Source organism: Lepidochelys kempii, chromosome 14 (genome assembly GCF_965140265.1).
Source record: "Lepidochelys kempii isolate rLepKem1 chromosome 14, rLepKem1.hap2, whole genome shotgun sequence".
In the NCBI taxonomy this organism is placed as follows: domain Eukaryota; kingdom Metazoa; phylum Chordata; order Testudines; family Cheloniidae; genus Lepidochelys; species Lepidochelys kempii.
The window spans coordinates 40,865,130-40,884,701 of NC_133269.1; the positions used below are offsets into that span (position 1 = coordinate 40,865,130).

Sequence of the window (19,572 nt, forward strand, 5' to 3'; positions counted from 1 at the left end):
AAGGTCTGGCTTTTATTTTATTCTGGAAAATAGTTTCTGCACCTTAAAGTTCGCTTTCGCAGAATGACGTTTGGACATAAAAACAGCATCTCTCCCTCCCTCCCCACAGCCCCCCTGCTCAAAATTCCTTCCTCCCCTTCCACTGAGAATGGCTTCAAGACTGGTCCAGGCATGTGGTTCAACCTCTCACCACCCCCCTCCCCAGGGAAGGGGGCAGCAGGCAGAGAGGGTAATAGTGGACTAATCCCAACCCCCGTGGTAGAGGGAGCAACCACTACGGGAAAGGAAACTGGTTTCAATCAACCTCCTTGAACAAAGGGTGGGCTTCAATCCCAACTCCCCTCAGTGCAGACCCCGCTCCATCTGAGGCTGAAAGGGGAGCAGCTGGCTTCCCAGGCACCCTCAGTGTTTAGGGGTAGGGGACAGAGTATGGGATCCTCTCCAAGAGGGTAAGAGCACCCCAGGTGGTCGTATCTACTCCTCTCTTGCAAACCCACAGAGGAAAAACTCCCTCCACCAGAACCTCACATTGCTTCAGCCAGGAACAGGGAGGGTTCACAAGGAGAGCTCCATCAGCCACAACGTAGTCGGGCTTCGTTTCGCTGGATCGACTTCCTCACCTTGAAGTCAACCAGAGTCTAAAGGCCTCTTGGCAGCATGGGGCAGAAAGCCCTACATCGGAGCCACGTGTGGTGAGGGCGGCACAGCCCAGAGCAAACGGAACAGGGTTGGACTTTTGCCGCAGGCAGGGTGTGATGGAAGAGCCTGCCCAGCTCCCAGTTCCTGCCCAGGAGAATGGCAGGGATCCAACCCCACCTGGATGGCTCCCTGAAGAGCTGCCTGGATCCCACTGAAGTTCCTGCCTACAAATGGACCTCCCTCTCCCAGAGATTCTTCTTTCCGATAGATTCCCCCCATCCTGGCCCAAGGAGGGGAGGAAAGATACACACACACACACTGAAGCACCCTTACTCTGAGAAAGCCTCCAGCGCTCTGGATATTGCTTACCAGAGCTGGGAGGGAAGGGGCACTTTGGAGACAGGACATTTTCAGACCCTTTAATACACTCTTGGAACAACCATCTCCTTCTTGGCTGTTGACATGGGAGCTCCTCTCTGCCTGACCTCACCAACAGGGTTTGGATCGCAGGGAAGCTTCTGCACCCACCCATCCTTTGCCAAACTTGCCCTAGGGCACCAAGCAATTTCATGGGTGATGTAGAATGCCAATGGGCAGTTTGGTTTCCCTCCTCCCCTGGCTCACCTCCCAGACGGGGGAAGATAAGGGGATTTAAAACAAAAACAGAACAATACAGCAAAATAATACAGTGGGGGAAAAGTTACCCTTTGGTGTGGTCTACATTTTGGCCAAATAAGGTCTGAACTGTAACTCTCCCTCCCCAAACTGGCTCTTGAACAGCTCAGCAGCACCTCTTAGGAGACTGGAGAGGGGGGTCTACCCCCACAGATAAGGCAGGGCTCATTGTCAGAGAGCCCCTTCTCTTGTATCCCACCACCCCTGTGGTTTTCCTTCATGGTGATATCTCATGTCTCTCCCCATTGCTACACCAACTATGTAGCAAGGGAATCATGACCACCATGACCATGGCAGCAGGGGAATCAGCCACCATCCGGCAGGGACTGAGCCAACTTTGAACCAAACTTCAACCCAGGAAAAGATGGAGGCCCCCACTGAGGATTAAGGCAGGCCGCAAGCTTGGGTCTCTCCCTTCCTCACCAGGGAGAGTAACACAAACCGGATTGCAGAGCCCCGGCTCCGTAACAAACTTCTTCGGCGCACAGTGTAGAAAAGCAGCGATGAAGGACAAAGGGAAGGGGCCACCATGGTGGAACGCCCACTGCAAGCAGAGGAACGTTGTGGGGACGTTACGTTGCTGGATAGAGGGAAGCCAGGACAACTCCTCACACCTCCCAGACCCAGAGGGCTGCTCAGAGACCACTGAGCAGGTCAAAGGGCGAGAAAGTTCTGATGCTCGAGCCTTGCTAGAGATGGTCCCATGGAGACACCAAAGAGGTCATCATGGACATAAAGATCCCTGCCCCTGGCCAGCTCCCCTACAGCAAATGATGGGCTCTTGAGGACCTTCAAGGGCACCACGTCATCTCCAACGCTCCCTCCCAGCTATAGCCAGAGGTAACCCCTGCCCCCTCCCACTCTGCCCCCAACTAAGGATGGTGAGGTGGGAACTGCCAAAGGTCCTAAGCAAGTCCTGGCATCTCCATTAGTCCCTCCCAGGCTGACGTGGTCACTGTCCTCTCTCCATTCTTCCCCCGCAGCTCACAGAGGCTGGGAAAGTAGCCACTGATCGGTCAGTTCGGTTCAGCATTGGCTCTGACCCCACTCACCTACCATGGAGAAACCTTCAGGGACGCGGTAGAGAGGAGATCACAATGTCAGAAAGGGGATAGGCACTGGGGGGGATGGAGGGGAAGGGCAGTGAGGAAAGCCTCAGCATGCCCCATCCCAGTCCCCTGCCCCCCCACATCGGGGCGTCACAATAATCCAGCCCCTCAACCCCAGTATTAAGTGCACAAACACACACACCGCCCCTCCCCCGAATGCACTCGAATGCCACTCAGAAAACAAAAATACAAGGTCTGAGTCCCACACACACACCCCACCCACCCGCTCCATGATCTTTATGGGTCCAACATGCTCAAGGGTCAATGTCCGGGGAGAGACAGTGCTAACTCCAGCTGGGGTCATAGCCCGTCCAGTCAGAAGGGGGCGCCAGGTAGACCCGCCGGCCACGGTAGAGAAAGCTGACGATGCCGCGGTAGCCGGCGCGGGGCACCCCTGACTTGAGATCATCCATAACACCCAGGGCCTTGGCAAAGGCCTTGAAGGAGTCGCGGCTGCTGTATTGCACGCGGACGGTGCCCAGTTCCCGGCGCTGGTTGCCCTGCAGCTCCTCTACCCGCAGCTCAGGGGCGCCGTAGACCTTGGGCAGGAATGAGCGCTCGTACTCCTCCTTCTTGAGGTAGGAGAGGTCCAGCTGGGTGAAAGGCACGAAGCGGTCGTTGAGCTTGATGAACTTCAGGTATTGGTCGAAGAACTGCCCATGGCTCACACCCTTGCGGCCGAAGGTCATGGTGCGGGAGACCTCGGGCCTAATGCAGGAACGGCTGCGCCGCTGCTCCGGCTGCCTCATCCAGTCGTCCCAGAAGGCCCTGGGCCACTTGGGCTCCAGCTCGTCCCACAGCTCTGACAGCAGCAGCCAACCCAGGCCGGGGAAGAAGTCCGTACGGTAGAGCAGCTCCGGCCGGCCAGCCTCCACCATCTGCTCCTTGCCGTTATCATTCCAGGCCGAGACGCACCAGAGGCTGGGGTCGGCCAACAGGAGCGGGAAGGCCGCCTGGAAGTACTCGAAGAAATCTGGAGCCACTTCCAGGTCGTCCTCTACCACAATGGCCGCCTGGTACTGGAAAGTGCGGAAAACCTGGCTCAGGGCCCAGCGGTAGTGCCGGGCGATCTTGTAGTAGCCCTGGAACTTGCGGTGGTCCGTGGGCACCGCGATGTTGCTCAGGTCCGGCTGCTTGATGTGCATCACCGCCTCGCCGTAGGATGCGATGACCCGCGCTGTCTCCTCGTGCCCGCAGTCCTGGCTCACAATGATGGGGAAGCGCTCCCGGGACGGCCGGTAGTGCAGCAGCTTGTCAAGGCACCGGCGCACCGTGCTGCGGTCACAGGCGATCACCACCACAGGCAGGACCGCGGCCGGGGAGGCCCGGGGCCGGTGCGGGACGGCCTCCGTGGCTGGCAAAGCCCCAGCGTTGGAGGCGGCAGCGGGCGGCGGGAGCCGACCCGCCTCCTCCACCTTCTTCCTCTTCTTGCTCCAGAGGGCGCTGTACCGGTGGATCTGCCGCAGCAGGTCCTTCTGGTGCTCCAGCTCCAGCTCAGCGTCCTGGGCCAGCCGGATGACCTCCTCGGTCAAGTGGCTATGGTCGTCGAAGGCCGGGGGCCGGGTCCACAGGAAGAAAAGGAGCAGGGCGTTCCAGGCCACAAACAGCACCACGCCCCAGAGGACCAGGCTGCTCTTCTTCAGCATCCTTCACAGGCAGAGGCCCCCCCGCAGCTCGCGTACGCTCTCGATCCCTCAGGCGTCACTCCACAGCCATGGACCTGCGGGGGCAGAAAGGGGGACAGGGAGTCAGTGAAGTACAAGGGAATCTTAGCAATGGGTCACCATTACTGCTAGTCAAGCCCCACCTGGGACCCAGGGCTGGATTACTCCCTCTAGACAATCCTCCAGGCCTCCAGCCAGTAAGGACAGAGGAGCAGCTCCAGCAGTTGCCCATCAGGTTCAGAGCCACTTGGGGAGCGTCCTCTACAGCCTCTTCCCAGTGACATGGAGACGCCCCATCAGGGCCCAGCCCCTAGTGACATGGAGACGCCCCATCAGGGCCCAGCCCTTACAGCCTGTTCTCTAGGGCTCCGTCCATTCCTGGATTTACGAGTCCCCAGCAAAGGGGCCCCCAGCCCACCCCTTGGGGAAACGATTCCCCATCTGGATACTTCCTCCCCTCGGGACTCTTTCACTGACTACTCTATATTGCCCCATTCTTCATGTCACCCCATTCCTCCCAGGGATACCCTTGGGCCCCTCTCTTCCCTCCTTCGGCATCAGCCCCTTCAACTACCTGCACCAAAGATCTTCCCTGCCCCTTGGTTATCCTTTAGCTGAGCTAACTCATGATCGGCTCGGCTGTCTGGAGGGGCAGAGGCCAACGCCCTCCCTGCATGTCCTGACTCCAGGAATTGGTTCTCCTACAGGGCAGGGATGGGGGGGCCTTAGGCCAAGCAGCAGAAATGCCCCCTCCCAGATTGGGTGGAGTGGGGGAGTCGCATGGAGGGGAGGGACTGGGAACCCCAGGTGTGAGCAGAAAGGGTAATCCTCCCCCGTGCCTGAGGAGGAGGGTCCATTGGGAGAGGAAGCTGAGTATACTGGCTGATGAAGCCTAACACTGGATCGACACTGGATCGCAGCTCCCCTCTCCTCCCCGCCCAGTGGCTGGTGTGCAGAGATGCCCCGACAGGCCCCTCCCTCCCCCAAGAGCTGCTGCACGAACCTCAGCTCAGACCCCGCTGGTCCCATGGGCGGTAACTGTGCACAGCGCCGGTTTAAGCCCGTAATCCCACCCTTGCTTAGTGGCTGCATCAGGAGCCTCATTAATCCCCCTCAGTGAGAGCCCAGCCCTATATTTAACGCGGCGGCAGGCGTGTGTGTAATCGCAGGCAGGGCTCAGCCATGTTCACACCCCCCAGGCTGGTGCAAACCCAAGTGGGGAGGACGCCAGGGACGGCGACCATCGAGTCCCCATCTCAACTCCCTGCTTCAGGGCCATTTTGGCAGCATGTGGCTACACTATTGTTTGGGTACGCAGCCAGCCCTCTCCTCTGGGGTGGGGCGGGGCAGTTGTTTCGCAGACGTGCAGCAGCGCCGCCCATGGACTGTTCACCCCAGCGCTGAAATGCAGCCACCTCTGGGGTGGGGCAGTCATTTCACAGCTGCCCAGCAACAGGTTGGGACAGGAAGTGAAGGCGAAGCCGGTGGCTCAGAACAAGAGCCGGGAGGAAAACACATTATCCCCGTTACATTTTGCATCTGGAATTAACTCTGGGGCCAGCGCTGACTGCGAGGGGACAGCGCCCCAGCATTGCACTGGGGCCAGCACTGACTTGCACCTCCACCCAGCTCCTTGCAGCCCAGTGACCCCCAGTGTCGCATCGGGGTCAGCACCGACGCAGAGGGACCAGCACCATCTGTTGAGCCACATCCCCGGGGGGGGGGGATTTCCTCAGAGATCTCCCACCCAAACAAGTGCCCCAGCCCAACCCTGCACCGCTTGGCTCCTAGCCTGGGGCGCAAGGGCAAGACACACGAGGCTTGTTTGACCAGCCGAGCTCACTGATCAATATTGATTTGGGATGGCGGTTGGGAGCCCGGAAAGTCAGGCCGCTGTGATCTGGGGCCAGTTAGAAGGAGGGCCCCTGGGGGCTGGGGAGGAAGAACCGGGGTGTCCATCTGTCTCTGCTCGACAGGACTCTGACAGAGATTCACACCACTGCTGCTTAAGCCTGTCCATCATTTGGATTCACCGGAGCACACACCTTGGGGAGGGGTGGACCAGGCCGGCTGGTGTCCATGCTGAGCCCCACAGAATCCCAGTGGTGTAACGGATTGGGGGCTGAGGCATGGGGTGAGGTCAGCTGGGTACATTTCAGGGGGGAGGGAGGGGAAGAAACCATGACGCAGAGGTTGAAGAACAGAAAATCCCAGGCTCCACCCAGTCCTGGTTTGAAGCATCTCCAGCCCTGGGGTCTGATCTAGCAGAGGACGGGGTGCGTGGAGAAGACACTAGGATAGATGGGCTCCACTGAGGATTTCAGTGGGGGCAAGAGGGCCCACTGATCTGATGGGCGGCGCGATCCCACACTAGAGGCCCGCTCCAGCACATCGGATGTCCCTGCATCCCTCTCAGACAAGCTAACCGTTGTTCTAAAGCAACGTCTGGGCTCAGAGACGCAAGCTGGAGCAGCAAGTTGCATTTTTTCCACCTGGCTTGCCAGGGCACAGAGGATTGAGCCGGCGGGTTTGGGAGCTGCTGACAGCGCAGAGAAAAGGCTCTTTCTAAACTCTCCGGGATCTTTCAGACAGCCCAGCAGCTTGGGCTCCTTCCCTGGACGGTTAAGTCCAGGGAGTTGCAGGGCAGTAAAGGAAGTGGGGAAAGCAGATCCACGGAAGGGCGAGAAAACCAGCCTCCCCTTACTCTGCATGCTACTGCTCCCAGTGTGTCTCACAAACAGAGCTGATGAGTTTTGGGACGGCCCGAAACTTCTCCTCCCATTAGCCCAGCACAGGTGCGGGAAAGAGCGAGCGGGGTGCTATTCTGGCTCCTAGCTAGCAGTGGGGAACGGAGGGCTAAACTCCACCCCCAGGGAATGCAGGAGGCAGAAGCAGAAGGGGGACTAAGTCCTTGTACATTGGGCCATTCGGTTGTTAATGTGCCAGCCAGGGGGTTAAACAGCCCAACTACGCACTCAGCCTCTCCGCAGGTGGAGGGGACTGGATTATCCAGGCCAAGCGGCCCACAGTGACAAGCTGTGGAGACAGGGAGCAGGGGCCAGGCTAGGGACAGCAGCACAGCGCCCCCTAGTGCGGGCCCAGAGGGTGATGGAGTGCATCCCAGGTTAGGCACAGCGCCCCCTAGTGCCAGAATGAGGGAGGTACTCGGCCCCAAGGAGGGTGGACAGCACAGCACTCCCTATGGCCTGGCTAAGGGGATGGATCATGTTCCAGGTTAGGCAGAATAGCTCCCCACCCCACTCCAGAGGCAACACAGCACCCTCTATGGCCAGGCTGAGGAGGAATGGACCCTCTAAAGCCAGAGCGAGAGGGGACACAGAGCTCGGTTAGGGTGGGCATCTCAGAGCCCCACCTCTTCCCCCTGGGTTGCTAAGGAAAAAAACAGGGCAGCTCCCCCACTGCAGCAGCACAGTGCCCCCTCTGGTTAGGCTGTGGGGCAAAGGAGCCTGCTATGCAAGGCTGGCCCCAGGCCTTGTCACCCAACCCCAGTCCTGGTTAATTGCTTTGCGGGGCTGAGGCTCGTTTGTTAAAGAGCTAAAAAGTCACGTCAGGAATTTGGCAACAAGTGGAAAAACCTCAACAGAATGGCCCGCGGCTCAGGGATTGGGTTAGGAGCAGAGCCAGGGGAAGGAAGAGCTGTGCATTGTGGGTACCCGGCCTGACTTCTGGGTCACTCCCACAGTGATTTCACAACCTCAAGAGGCAGCGATGGGCCTCGCGGCCAAGGCCCTGCTTGGCTTAACCTTTTAACCACTTCTCTGGCCACAGGAGACATCCCATTGGCAGCTCTGCACGAGGCTGAGCCCATCCCATTCTGCCACCCCCCCATGCCAACACCGGCGCAGCCAGAGATCCTGCCTGTCTGCAGCCAGTCCCATCTACTCCAGCCACCTACCACTCGGTTTACATTTGAGAGCTGGGACGTAGGTAGCTCGTGGTCAACACAGGGTCCGCTCTCCACCAGGGCAAAGGGAGAGGTAACGGAAGCTCAGAGAAGTCCTCTCCAGCCACCCAGCAGCAGCAGATTCCCTGCCCGGTAGGTCCAATCTCCTCTACTTCTTGTGACCTCTCACCCAGCTCACCACAATCAAATGCTTACCTGGCTAGGGAAGCCAGTTTCAAAGCACTTATCAAGAGGTGCCATAGACCAGAGGCAATAGGTTGAAAAGACGGCTGATATGCAGATGGGCTGGGTTGGCTGTCTCTTTCTCCTCCTCCTCCGCCCCACAGTCCAGCTCCCGCCCTCTCTTTCAGTGCAGGCCTCTTGTGTGAAGATCCCTGCCAGCCATCTCAGAGCACGCCAGCTTTTACAAGCCACAGAGAGGAATCAGATCAGTTGCCCACTGAAATGCAGCTGCCCCTGGGGAGGAACACAGCCGCAACAGGACACCATTCTCTAGCTTAGGACATTAGGGGAAGGGAAAACAGCAGAGTGGTGGGCTGCAAGGGGGCACAGTTTCAGAATCAAGGAACACCTCCCCCCAGTGGGGATTTGGCCAGGCCTCTGGGGTTTAGGCCCCGACTCCAGAGGAAAGCACCAGGGGATATGTGGCAATCCTGGAAGGTTGGAGTCTCAGTTCTCAGCGTCAGCGAAAGCCAAGGTGTTTGAGAGGGGCAGCCCCAGGACAGGAAAGTCTCATTGGTTTTCTTGTGGGTTCTCTCACTTCCCCTCCAGCTGCCTCCATTGTTCAACAAAAGCCACATCTGGGTGTCCCCCAGGCTGGAGGGAGCAAAGCCAGAGAGCAGCAGCCAATCCTGCTATTCCCCATCTTCACTAATGCCAAAAGCCCTCCCTAAATTCCCTCCCCATTCATCTCATAATCCCAGAAACCTTCCCCTCCTGTTACCAACTTCCAACCCCTTACCCTTCCAGGACCCGGACCCTGCTCACGGTGGGCAAGAGCAAGCACTGGGTCAGCAGACATAACCTGGAGCCAGGGTGGATGGAGGAAAACAAGGAGGGGGTCTCAGCATGGGGATGGGTGTGTCTCTGGCATCATCTCCTCCCCACCCAGCACTCAAAGGGTTAAGGGGGTAATGCATCTTCAAGGGCGGGCTGCCAACGCTGGCAGCCCAGACCGCCTTCTCACGCCCTGATGGGAAGGGCTTGTTGAAATGAAAGCCACATTGACTAACTAGCCCTGGGTCAAAACACATATTCCCCCTTTGCAGTTTATGCAAATCAAGTTCAGGAAAGGGAGTGGGTGGTTAAGGCAAAACAGGCAACCTTGCAGGGGCCGGGCTTTCCCATGAGGCCTCTGAGACAGCTGGCGGTCATGATCTCCTGCTGTCTGGATCCAGCGGGTGTCTCTTCTTACCCTTAGACTGTCGGCTGTTTGAGGCAGGGCTGCCCTTCTGTTCTGTCTGTACAGTGCCTGTAGAGCACAACAGGGGCCTGGGCTCTTATTAATAACCGGTGTGTTGTGGCAGGGCGTGGAGATGCCCACAGAGCTCGGGGCTCGCTTGTACTAGGGGCTGTGCGTACAGAGCAAGACGGTCCCTGCCCCAAGGAACAAAGGAAGGATTATCTCCTCATTTTACAGATAGGAAAACTGAGGCACGGTGACTTGTCCACGGTCACATGGGGAGCTTGTGGCAGAGCTGGGAACTGCACCCAGGCCGGTTTCTTGACAACTCCTGGGACGCTCCTGTGGTTGCCTGGCTCCCTTCTGGAGCATTCCCCCTTGTCCGACACCCCAGATTCCTCAAATCCTCCAGATCTACGGGGTTCAACCTCCCACCCCATACTAGGCCAGGCTACTGACAAGGAACTTCCCCACAAGACAGAGCAACCCCCATATCCATGCTGGGATAAGGACAGAGTTTGCCCACCCAGCTTGTAACAAATTTTAAGCAGCAAGAACAGAGCTTCAAACGAGATCAGAAACCAGCCCCACCCAGAAACCAACTCCCCTGGAAACCAGCCCCCAAGCGAGATCAGAAACCTGATGAGCTGGGGAAAAGCCAGAGGAACTACAGAGACTCTGGCCTTTTGGGGGATTTTGCATTGGCGCTGCTTCCTCCAGCATTAACCCTGATAAGGACCCCTCTTCTTCCTCGACCAGAAGGGTCCATTCCGATCATCTCATCTGACTTCCCGCATAACACAAATTTCACCCAGGGATTGACACCCCTCAAACACTAGTGGATTCAGATAATACCTCCCCACTGCTTTAGCTTCCCCAGCCACTCAGTACAAAACAGCCACATCTAACCCGGCAGCAACCAACTCAAGAATATAACACTGCCCGTATGTGCTGCAGCCTTGGGACTCAGAACAGCTACCGTGGTGGGCGTCGTACAGAACCAGGCAGACTCAGGAACGCTGTTTGAACAGCGCGCCACAACATAACACAAAACCACGGATCCACCATATTGTCACCGGGGCCTCCAGACACAGCTGCCTTGCTGGGCTGCTTTCCAGAGACTAGAAACATTTTCCTCACACTGTCCAACCCTCCTGGGATGGGAAGGAAACACCGGCCAAGAAGACAGGAGGGAAAAACAACACTAAATATTCCTTCTTCCTGGAAAGCATATTGGAGATATAATAATTCTGTCCCACACCCTCCCACCTTCTTTATTTAGACTGAAAAGTCCCCAGGGCAGGGACTGTCTCTGCGTGTGTGGGCAGTGTCTGGCACAATGGGGCCCTGATCTCAGCTGGGGCTCTAGGGAACATTGTAATATAGTCAATAAGTACCACCCTAGACATGATCACAATCACACAGAAGCAGCCGTGGTCTCACCCACCTGATCACAGATTACGTACAGCTTTTAGAAGATCATGAGTGCTTTAGATCCCTCTAAAAAGTTTCTTTGTTCCCCTTCCCTGGAAAGGGCAAAAGTTTTAGCCATAAAAAGTTCCCCTCCTTCCAGAGTAGCCGGTATCTTGCCATCACCGCAAGCTCTCGGACAGGGGTTCTGCTTTCTCCCACACCCCTTGTCTCTCTGGATAACAAGGCAGGTGGGTTTCTGGATTCCAGATGCTGTGTCCATTTCACACTCACCCCCTCTCTGTCCTCAGCTGAATGTCAGATCTGGCTTCAAGGCTGCAGCTCAGGAGACAGTCTCCCCTCTGTCCAGCTCGAGGACCCCACTTGTTATAGACTCTGGCTCTGTCCCCTCTCTAGCTAGCCCCCACCTCTTGCCTCTCTCTGTACCAGTCGCTGTTCAACAAGGCAAGCGACCCAAGTCCAGCATTATGAACTCACCTCTCTAATCGCTTCTCTCTCTCTCTGCTGATATCTGATTTCCAGCTGCAGTGGGGGGCGGGATGGGGGGAGAAACAGCAGACAGATCCGCTCTGGGCAATGGTACAGAGCAGAGGGGACAGCAACATACCGAGCCGTGTCCTGTTGAAGTTTTAACGCACGGCAGTTTCGGCACAGTTCTCGCTGGCTCAGCTGGTTTCACTCCCCTCAGCAGTACCAGGAAACGTGGCCCTCCCATGTAGGCTAGGAGAGGAGGAAGGAAAGCAGGGTCAGAGGTTGCTATGGGGCGGCCCTCTCCATCAGGAAGTCAGCCTCCCTTCACACCCCCTCCCCCGACAATGAAAGGGAAGGAGAGTTTAACCCTCACACACCCAGACCTGGGAGAAAGGTGAACAGGAGAATCAAAGGCTTACAGGATCTTTGTGCAGCGGGGACAGGAAGAGAGAGGTGAAGGGGGCCGGATCCTGATCTCTGTTGTTGCCCCTGGGTAAATCAGGAGCGACCCCATTTCCATCAATGGAGTCCAGGCCGGATCCTGCTTTCAGTGACCCCAGCCTGACTAGAGAGCAGCAGGGGAACTCCACATTTACACAGCAGGGTAACAAAGCAGAATCTGGCCCAGAGCCTAGCAGGGACAGGGTGAGAAATTGGAGAGTGGGTCACAGGCCAAGGATCAAACTTTGTTGATGAAGCTTTGGGAACCGGCCCTTTCCTGCAGCTGATTAGCCTGAACACCAGACAGCCCCACTGAGTTAATCTCTAATGCCACGTTTGCTTATAGAGGAGAGTTAACCATTAACTGTTCCCTTGGCAGCTGCTCCCTTGGAAACAGAGATGGGGGGGGGGGTTCAGGAGGTAAACTGAGCCAATCAAATCTGATCCCAGGTTGGGGGACAGGGGGGGAAACGGGGTCTTTCTCCTCTAGGGGGCACCAGCTCTGAACCAAGTCCAGGGCGAAGGACTGGCTCAATGGGGGTTGCGGAAGGGGACCTTTCCCCTTTTGTGGGAGCCAGCCCCAGCTTGGAGGGCAAATGGCTGGCTCAAGGTGGTGGGGGGGGGTGTGTCAGGAAATGGGCCTTACAAGAAATTAAACAGAATTTCCCCCCCCCCCCCCCCCCCAGCCTTTGAAAGCAGCCAGGAATTCAAGCTGCTGTGTCCTCACCTCACCCACCCCAGGAGTCTGGAGGAATTACAGCGCAGGGTTCAGACACCAACCAGGGATCTCAGCAGCCATTTGTGCAGTGCCCACAACCCCAGGCTTTCCCAGGCCAAGACGGATGCCCTCCCATCACAGCACAAGGGAAAAAGCCAAGGGGAGACAGTTACAGTCACAAAAGTGGGGGGGATAGATAGAGGGAAGAGATCTGCATCAACACCCTTCTTGAACTCACACACACATGCTCCCTGTAGGAAATTGGAGGTGTATCTGCCCCATTTTTTATAGCTGTTCCACCTCAGAGTGGAGATTTCAAGCAAATAGGACCAGGCCAAGTCAGCATTTGGACGGGAGATCTCCAGGGAGATCTAGGGGCTGCAGAGGGCACCTAGAGAGGTGGTGGTGGTGTGGGGGGGGTCTCAGTAGGGACCACCCCTCCCCCCTTGGACAGCGCCATCCGCAGTGACCCAGTGTGGTGCAGTGAGGGGGCTCTCTCTTTTCACATGAGGCGGTGCAAACAGGCCCTGATCACTTGTGATCGTTCGCCAACAGCACCCAACAATTAAGCGGTTTCCTCCAGTGCCCCAGCTGAATCTCAACTCTGGCTGCCTCTCGAAAGCTCCCCTTGCTGGTTCACCTGGGGATTTCACTTCCTGTCCTCTTGGCTTGCTCACGGGTGGCTACACAGCAGCACCTGCTACGCCAGTGATTCTCAAACTTTTGTACTGGTGACCCCTTTCACATAGCAAGCCTCTGAGCGTGACCCCCCTTATGAATTAAAAACACTTTTTTATATATTTAACACCATTATAAAGCTCAAGGCAAAGCGGGGGTTGGGATGGAAGTTGACAGCTCGCAATCCCCCAGTAATAACCTCATGACCGCCTAAGGGGGTTGAACCCCTATGCTACACCTAGTCCAGAGGTGGCTGCGTTTCAGTGCAGAGGGAGCAATCCCTGTGCCATCTTGCTGTGTGGTTGCTATGGTCTGGTGTGGGGCATTTGAATGCTACGGGAGCAGGGTGAAAAAGGGAAACTGGGGAGAGACACAAGCCCTTACCGTTTGGATCAGCAGGCCTGATCCCGCCAACACAGCGGATGAAAAAGCAAGCCGGATTCCACTCTGCCCTAAGCATTGGCATCGGGACTGGCTCAAGACACGGATGAAGCGGTACAGTCACCCCCACACCCGCCATGTGGGTCGCCATCTCTCTCCTCCACTGGAGCTCTCGCAGGGTTTATGCCACAGCTCTTCGCTTCCCAGCATGCACCCGTGAAGAGAGGGATGCGTGAAACCAGCTGGAGGTTCTCAGCCCAATTCCTCCCTGGAACCGGGTTCCGCTCACAGCCAGGAGCCCCCGGGTTGGGGTAACCCTGGCAGGCAGAGCCGGGCTCTCTACCCCCTCTTCTGGCCGGCCCACATAAAGGTTTAGGACGCCGCTGTTGCTTCCATGCTCGGGCAGTAGAGGTTCACGCTTTCAGGGTCTTTCTTCACTGCAATTAGCCCAGGCTCCTACCCAGGAGCTGCCCCATCCCCCCTCCCAAAACCTTCTCAGCTGAACTTGGTGGTGCTAATGGGGCCTGGCTGGGGGTGTGGGTTAGTGCTTAGGATCCATTTCCACTCAGCCTGCTGACTTTGCAGTGAGGACACAGGCTAAACCATTCGAGTGCTGATAGTCCTCCAATGCTTTCCCACAATTCCCCTGTGCGCCCAGAAGAGCGGACAAGCACTCCCACAATTCATGGGGAAGGAATCAGAGCGGTAACCCGGATAGGGCTTTGTTGTGGGGCTGCTCACATCCGGTTATTGACCCCCTGAATTACCTCTGCAGTGAACACGGACCCTTAGCTACACAGGACTGGTTCGACCCCCACCCGTAGCTTGCTGGCAGCCTCTATCCCTTGGCCTTCCTGACCGCCCTTATCCACCTCCAGTGGGGGGCACCTATAGGGCAAACCCCATTGGGATGGTGGTTTGTGCATGGGGAGCTAGCCCACTGCGGGGAGGGCTCAGAGCCCTGCTGTCTACTGATCTAGTTCACTTACAAAGGTAGATCAGAGCCAGACGCAAACACAGGGAGACGTGAGGAACAGCCTGTCCTCCCTTCCTCTGCTGCCTGCTCTCTAATGGGAAACAGCTGGCAGCCATCACAGAGCAGTAGAGGGTGGGAGGGGGTTCTCTGTGAAGGGGGGAGGTGTGCAGGGGGTGCACAGAAGACAAACAGGAAACCAGCCAGCACAGCAGGTCCCAGGATAAGGGGAAGGCGTCTCCTGTGCGCCAATCAAGTCAGCAACCCAAAGGGACGGGGCGGGGAAGGAAAAGACATTGCAAGGGTCAGCAATAACATTCAGGGTGCTAAGTGCATGGGGTCAGGTCACTAAGGGTTAAAACCAAGGCCAGTTGCTCCTGCATCTCCCCCAGCCCCCACAATAACTTAGCAACCCATCCAGCCCACTTCCATGCTGATCCCCCACCCTCAGCCCCCCACTTCCAGCATAGGAGAGGCCGGTTAGGGGATCAGCACCCCTGGGATCTGCTGCCAGCTCTGGGAGGGGAGTTTAGCGGTCAGAGCAGGACCCAGTTCTAGTCCCAGTTCTGGAAAGGGAGTTGGGTCTAGTGGTTAGAGCAGAGGGCTGGGAGTCAGGCCGCCCAGGCTGTATTTGTGGCTCTGCCATTCACCCACTGGAATCCTGGACCGGTCACTTCTCAAATCTGTGCCTCCATTTCCCCATCTAATAAAATCATTAAGTACTCCTGGAGGAAGGGGGGTGGTGACACTCAAGAACACAGATGACCAAAAGCTGGGCAGGAGTTGCCCAGCCCAGCATCTCCAATTAAGTTAAGGGGAAGCCTCAACAGCTGGCATAAGGTAGTAACGCCCCAGTGGTTGACAGTGACAGACACAGGGTCCCCACAGGAGGGATGGGATGTCACTGCGCCCCAGCCCTGCACACATGGCAGGCTGGAGGCCTGAACTTCTGCCAGCCTCTCCTCTGTGTTACACTCATCCGAATCTAGGTCAGTCCCTAATGAGAATAATCTTCTGGGCAAAACAAACACAATCAGGAGCCCAACCTCTGATCTTACACCAGGGTAGGGCTAATCCTGGTGGAGGGCAGTGAAAACAACTCCACTCACACACACTTCAAGCATGCAGATGGCCCTGATCGGTTCCAGCTGGGTCCCGCCTATTGCCAAACTGACAGCCAATACTCACAGAGAGAAGGGGAAAATCGTGGGGATTGGCTAACTCAGGGAACGGGATACGGGGCATTGCCCCTCTGAGGTCCCAGCTCCTATCCTGGCCCCAGGGTTGGCTCAGGGAGGCAGGGATGGATGGACAGGGGAGATGTTGGCTCTGATCCAGCCCCAAGGCAGGGGGAAAGGCTGACTCAAGCAGGTGAGGCCTGGGACATGGGACCCTTCTCCACTAGGGGGCACTAGCTGTGATACAATCCCAAACCAAGGCAGGGTAGGACTGGCTGGCTCAGAGGTCCTCCCCCTAGGCCGCGCCGGTTCCAATCTCGCTACAGAGCAGCCATGCTGATTCCCCACCCTCAGCCCCCCACTTCCAGCATAGGAGAGGCCGGTTAGGGGATCAGCACCCCTGGGATCTGCTGCCAGCTCTGGGAGGGGAGTTTAGTGGTCAGAGTAGCGGTAGTCATTTTCATCCAGTCTACCCTGCGTGAAGTGAATTGGGGGGTCTCAATCAAATTCAGAGCAGACAGGGGTCCGTCGTATACGAAATGGGGAGAGGTGGTCAGGGGCAAATGGCTTATGGAGACTGAACACCCTCATCTGCCTCTAAAAGGGCACTGGGCTCTGGCACATTGGCAGGGGCAACGCTCAGAGAGGCCAGCGCAATCCAGGGAGAGAAATCTCTTCCGTGGCTGCCCAGGGGAACCCGATAACTAAGCGCCTTCCACACCACCCGCTGTCTTTCTTCCTGAGGAGCCCAGAGACAGAGATACACCCTCAGCCCAGGACAGTGGGGAGAGAAGGGATCCAGTGGCAAAAGCATCTCCCAAGAGGTTGGTAGATCCTATCTTCTGACCAGTGTATGTGAGAGGCTGGAATCCCCCTCACGCACCCTTGGGACCTTGCCACAGAAGACCATATTACAACCTAACCAGGCACACATCTGGGTTTGGCAGGGAATTGTCTGGCTCTGTACTGGTGCATTCTGGAAAAATCTAGTCAGCTATCCCACGGTGCTTCAGCCCCGCATGGAGTGATGCATTCTTGGATGTGCTACAGAGGAAGGTGAACCAGCCTACCTGGTTATACCAGTAGCATCGGGGTGTGAACTGGTCTACACACCCAAGATAGACAGGTGCCAGCCTATGCCAAGATTCCTGCAAGTGCTGCTAACCAAGGATCAGCCACATGGCATGCAGACAAAAGCCACTTCCAGAGCTGATTATGTCACTAACCAGTTACAGACAAGAGAAGAGATGCGGGTGAGTTTGCCATCAGCTCAGCCCCCCCAATCTCAGGAGACGGGGAAGGGCGGCTGCTATCTGGCACTTATGATGATTGCTCTGTCTGATTACACAGTACTATCAGACATAATAAGCACCTATCACACTTTTCATTCCTTGATCTCAAAGCACTTTACCAAGGCAGGCACGTTGCACTACCATGCATAGTATGGAGGGGGAAACTGAGGCACAGAGATTCAGTGACTTGGCCAAGGTCACATAGGGAGACTGACAGGTTTAGGAACATATGCCAAACCCTGACTCCTGCCCCTCACACTAGCCACTAGACCCCACTCAGCTCCCAGAACCCAGGAGTCCTGACTCCCAGTCCCCAGTGCTCTAACACACTAGCTTCTCTCACCCACGCCATCTCTGAAATGCAGCCATCTCTAGTTTAGAAAGCAGCACCATCACTGGGTTGGGGGCTGAGAACATCTCCAATTCTGGAGATCCCAGCCTTGGGCTCTCCCACACACAACTCTACTGATACCCCTCAATCCTGATTGCAGCTCCCTGCTATCCCAGCCGTTGGCTGCCCTCCCCCCAGCTCTGCCACAAAAAACGAGTTTCCACTAGAACTGCACATATGACCAGGAACTGCAGACTGGCCGTGTAGCTCATATCAACCCTGCTCTACGTCCCCATCCATGTCAAGATCCAGTTCAGATTCATCCCCTCGAGTACAGCACCACCATGGATTTGTAGTACTGGAGAGGATAGCCCAGCGCTGGAATAGTGGGGTGGCGGAGAGTCAGGATTGAGAGGCCTCAGTAGAGCTGTGTGTGTGAGGGAGCCAGAGCTAGACCACCAGTGGGGGCGGGGAGGAGAGTACCAGCAGATCTAGTCTCTTTACTCCCTTCTGCTAGCATCCATCCCCTCCTTGCCCTTTCCCACAATTGCCCCACTGAGGACACAAGAACCTTCCCCTCTACAGTTCCCATCATCTGGGAGAGCCTCCCCCCTACCCCCCCATCTCACTGCCTCCATTTATTATCCAACCTCGGCTGCAAGCGTCTCCCTTTTAAATAACAGATGGAGGGACATGAACTCACTCCAGCCTTTTGAGATAACAATTTAAGCTAATTGCCCTTGCTGTGGTCGTGATATGCTAAGTGTGTTTCGTATCTAGCTGCCAAAGTGTTCAGAGAGCACAAGAAATATCCCAGTCGAGAACTCTCGAGTCCATTAGACTGAACATCTAATAAAAGCGTAATAAAAGCGTAAAAGCGCCTGTGTGGTTAAGCCTGTGGGCTGGGACTCCAGAGACCTGAGTTCAATTCTCAGTTCTGCCACTGACTCTCGGAGCTTGGGCAAGGCCCTGCATCTTGCCAAGCCTCAGTTTCCCCAATAAGCCTCCTGAGCGCTCAAGCTCTGTGTATGTGCAAAACCCAGAACGATGGGCCCTCCAGGCACTACCCTACTAGAAATAAACCAACTTGTGTTTATGTAGGACCCATCATCCTAAAGGACAGAGCTGGCTCAGCAGCTACATCAGGCTCAGCAGCAAGAGAACCCAAAGCACTGTAACTGATATACAAAACATTTCACACAGTGCTGAACTGCAGCCACCTCTGGGGTGTGGCATGGCAGCTGTTTAACAGCTCACAACACCACAAACAATAATTGTTAGTAGTAGTAATTTCTATTACCATAGTATCTAGGAGCCTCAGTCATGGATCAGGACCCCAGCGTGCTAGGGGCTGTACAAACTCAGAACAAAAATACAGGAAGTAGAAAAGAATCCTATAATTGGTTGAAACTGTGGAGAGGTTGGATTTTCAGGGAGGCACAGAAGAATCACCTGAATTACAAACAGTCTAGACCTGCCCCTTCTTTAAAATGAAATTCAACCAACTTGTTTTTCCCTCACAGGTTAACTTTATGCTGTCTGATCTGTCCACCTCCTTTTGCAAGACACCTTAGGTAGCTGCCTTGGTATGTCTACACTGCAATCGCAGGGTGCGATTGCAGCGCACGTAGACGTACTTGGGCTCACTTCAGTTTAGCTACACTCAGGTTCCAGAGCTGTAAAGCATCGGCAACACTGACTATACAAGCCTATCTGGAACCTGGGTAATCACTTGTGAGGTTAGCTCATGCTGCTGCAGCTAGATCACTCCGGGACCTGAACTACCTTAGATCAAGGCTTGCTCAATGGCTCAAGCCCTATGACTGCAGTGTGGACAAACCCTTACTAACGTGCTGGGAACACTACTGCTCATGTCAGTGTCAACACTGAAGAAATGCATTGATGTAAATAAAAACAGGTCCCCCAGCCCAAAACACACGGTATCAGGGCACAGCAACTTCATTTTCAGTTGCTCTGAGCACCTTCGGGCCCTGTTAAAGCTTGGGGCCCCAGAGCCAGATAGAGGGGGGACGCGGGGCAGGGATTGAGCACAGGATAGAGATGAGCCCAAGAGCAAAGGCAATATCTAGGTGCTGGCTATCGAGCACTGCACAGAAAAGTCCTGTCACTCTCTCGCTGAAGATGGGTTGCATTCAAGTTTGCATTCCAGAACAAACAAAAAAACATGTCTTGGCTTTTTTCTGGTATTGGGAAGAGATAGGAATGTGTATACCACAGTGTCCTATCAGCTGTAAAACACCCAT

At 55.9% G+C, this 19,572-nt stretch overlaps 1 protein-coding gene across 14 annotated transcripts in view; it reads right to left on the reverse strand.

The window, feature by feature from the left end:
• Nucleotides 1–19,572, reverse strand: part of MGAT1 (alpha-1,3-mannosyl-glycoprotein 2-beta-N-acetylglucosaminyltransferase) — a 42,804-nt gene continuing 23,232 nt past the window's right edge. For 6 of the 14 annotated variants that reach the window (XM_073311177.1, XM_073311172.1, XM_073311174.1 and 3 more), the window contains 2 exons: nt 11,323–11,565; nt 1–4,143 (listed from right to left, as the gene is read on the reverse strand). In XM_073311177.1, coding sequence (XP_073167278.1) covers nt 2,708–4,069 — 1,362 coding nt within the window. In that variant the 5' untranslated portion in view covers nt 4,070–4,143; nt 11,323–11,565 and the 3' untranslated portion in view covers nt 1–2,707. The other 8 variants (XM_073311182.1, XM_073311186.1, XM_073311175.1 and 5 more) reach the window with 7 other exon arrangements.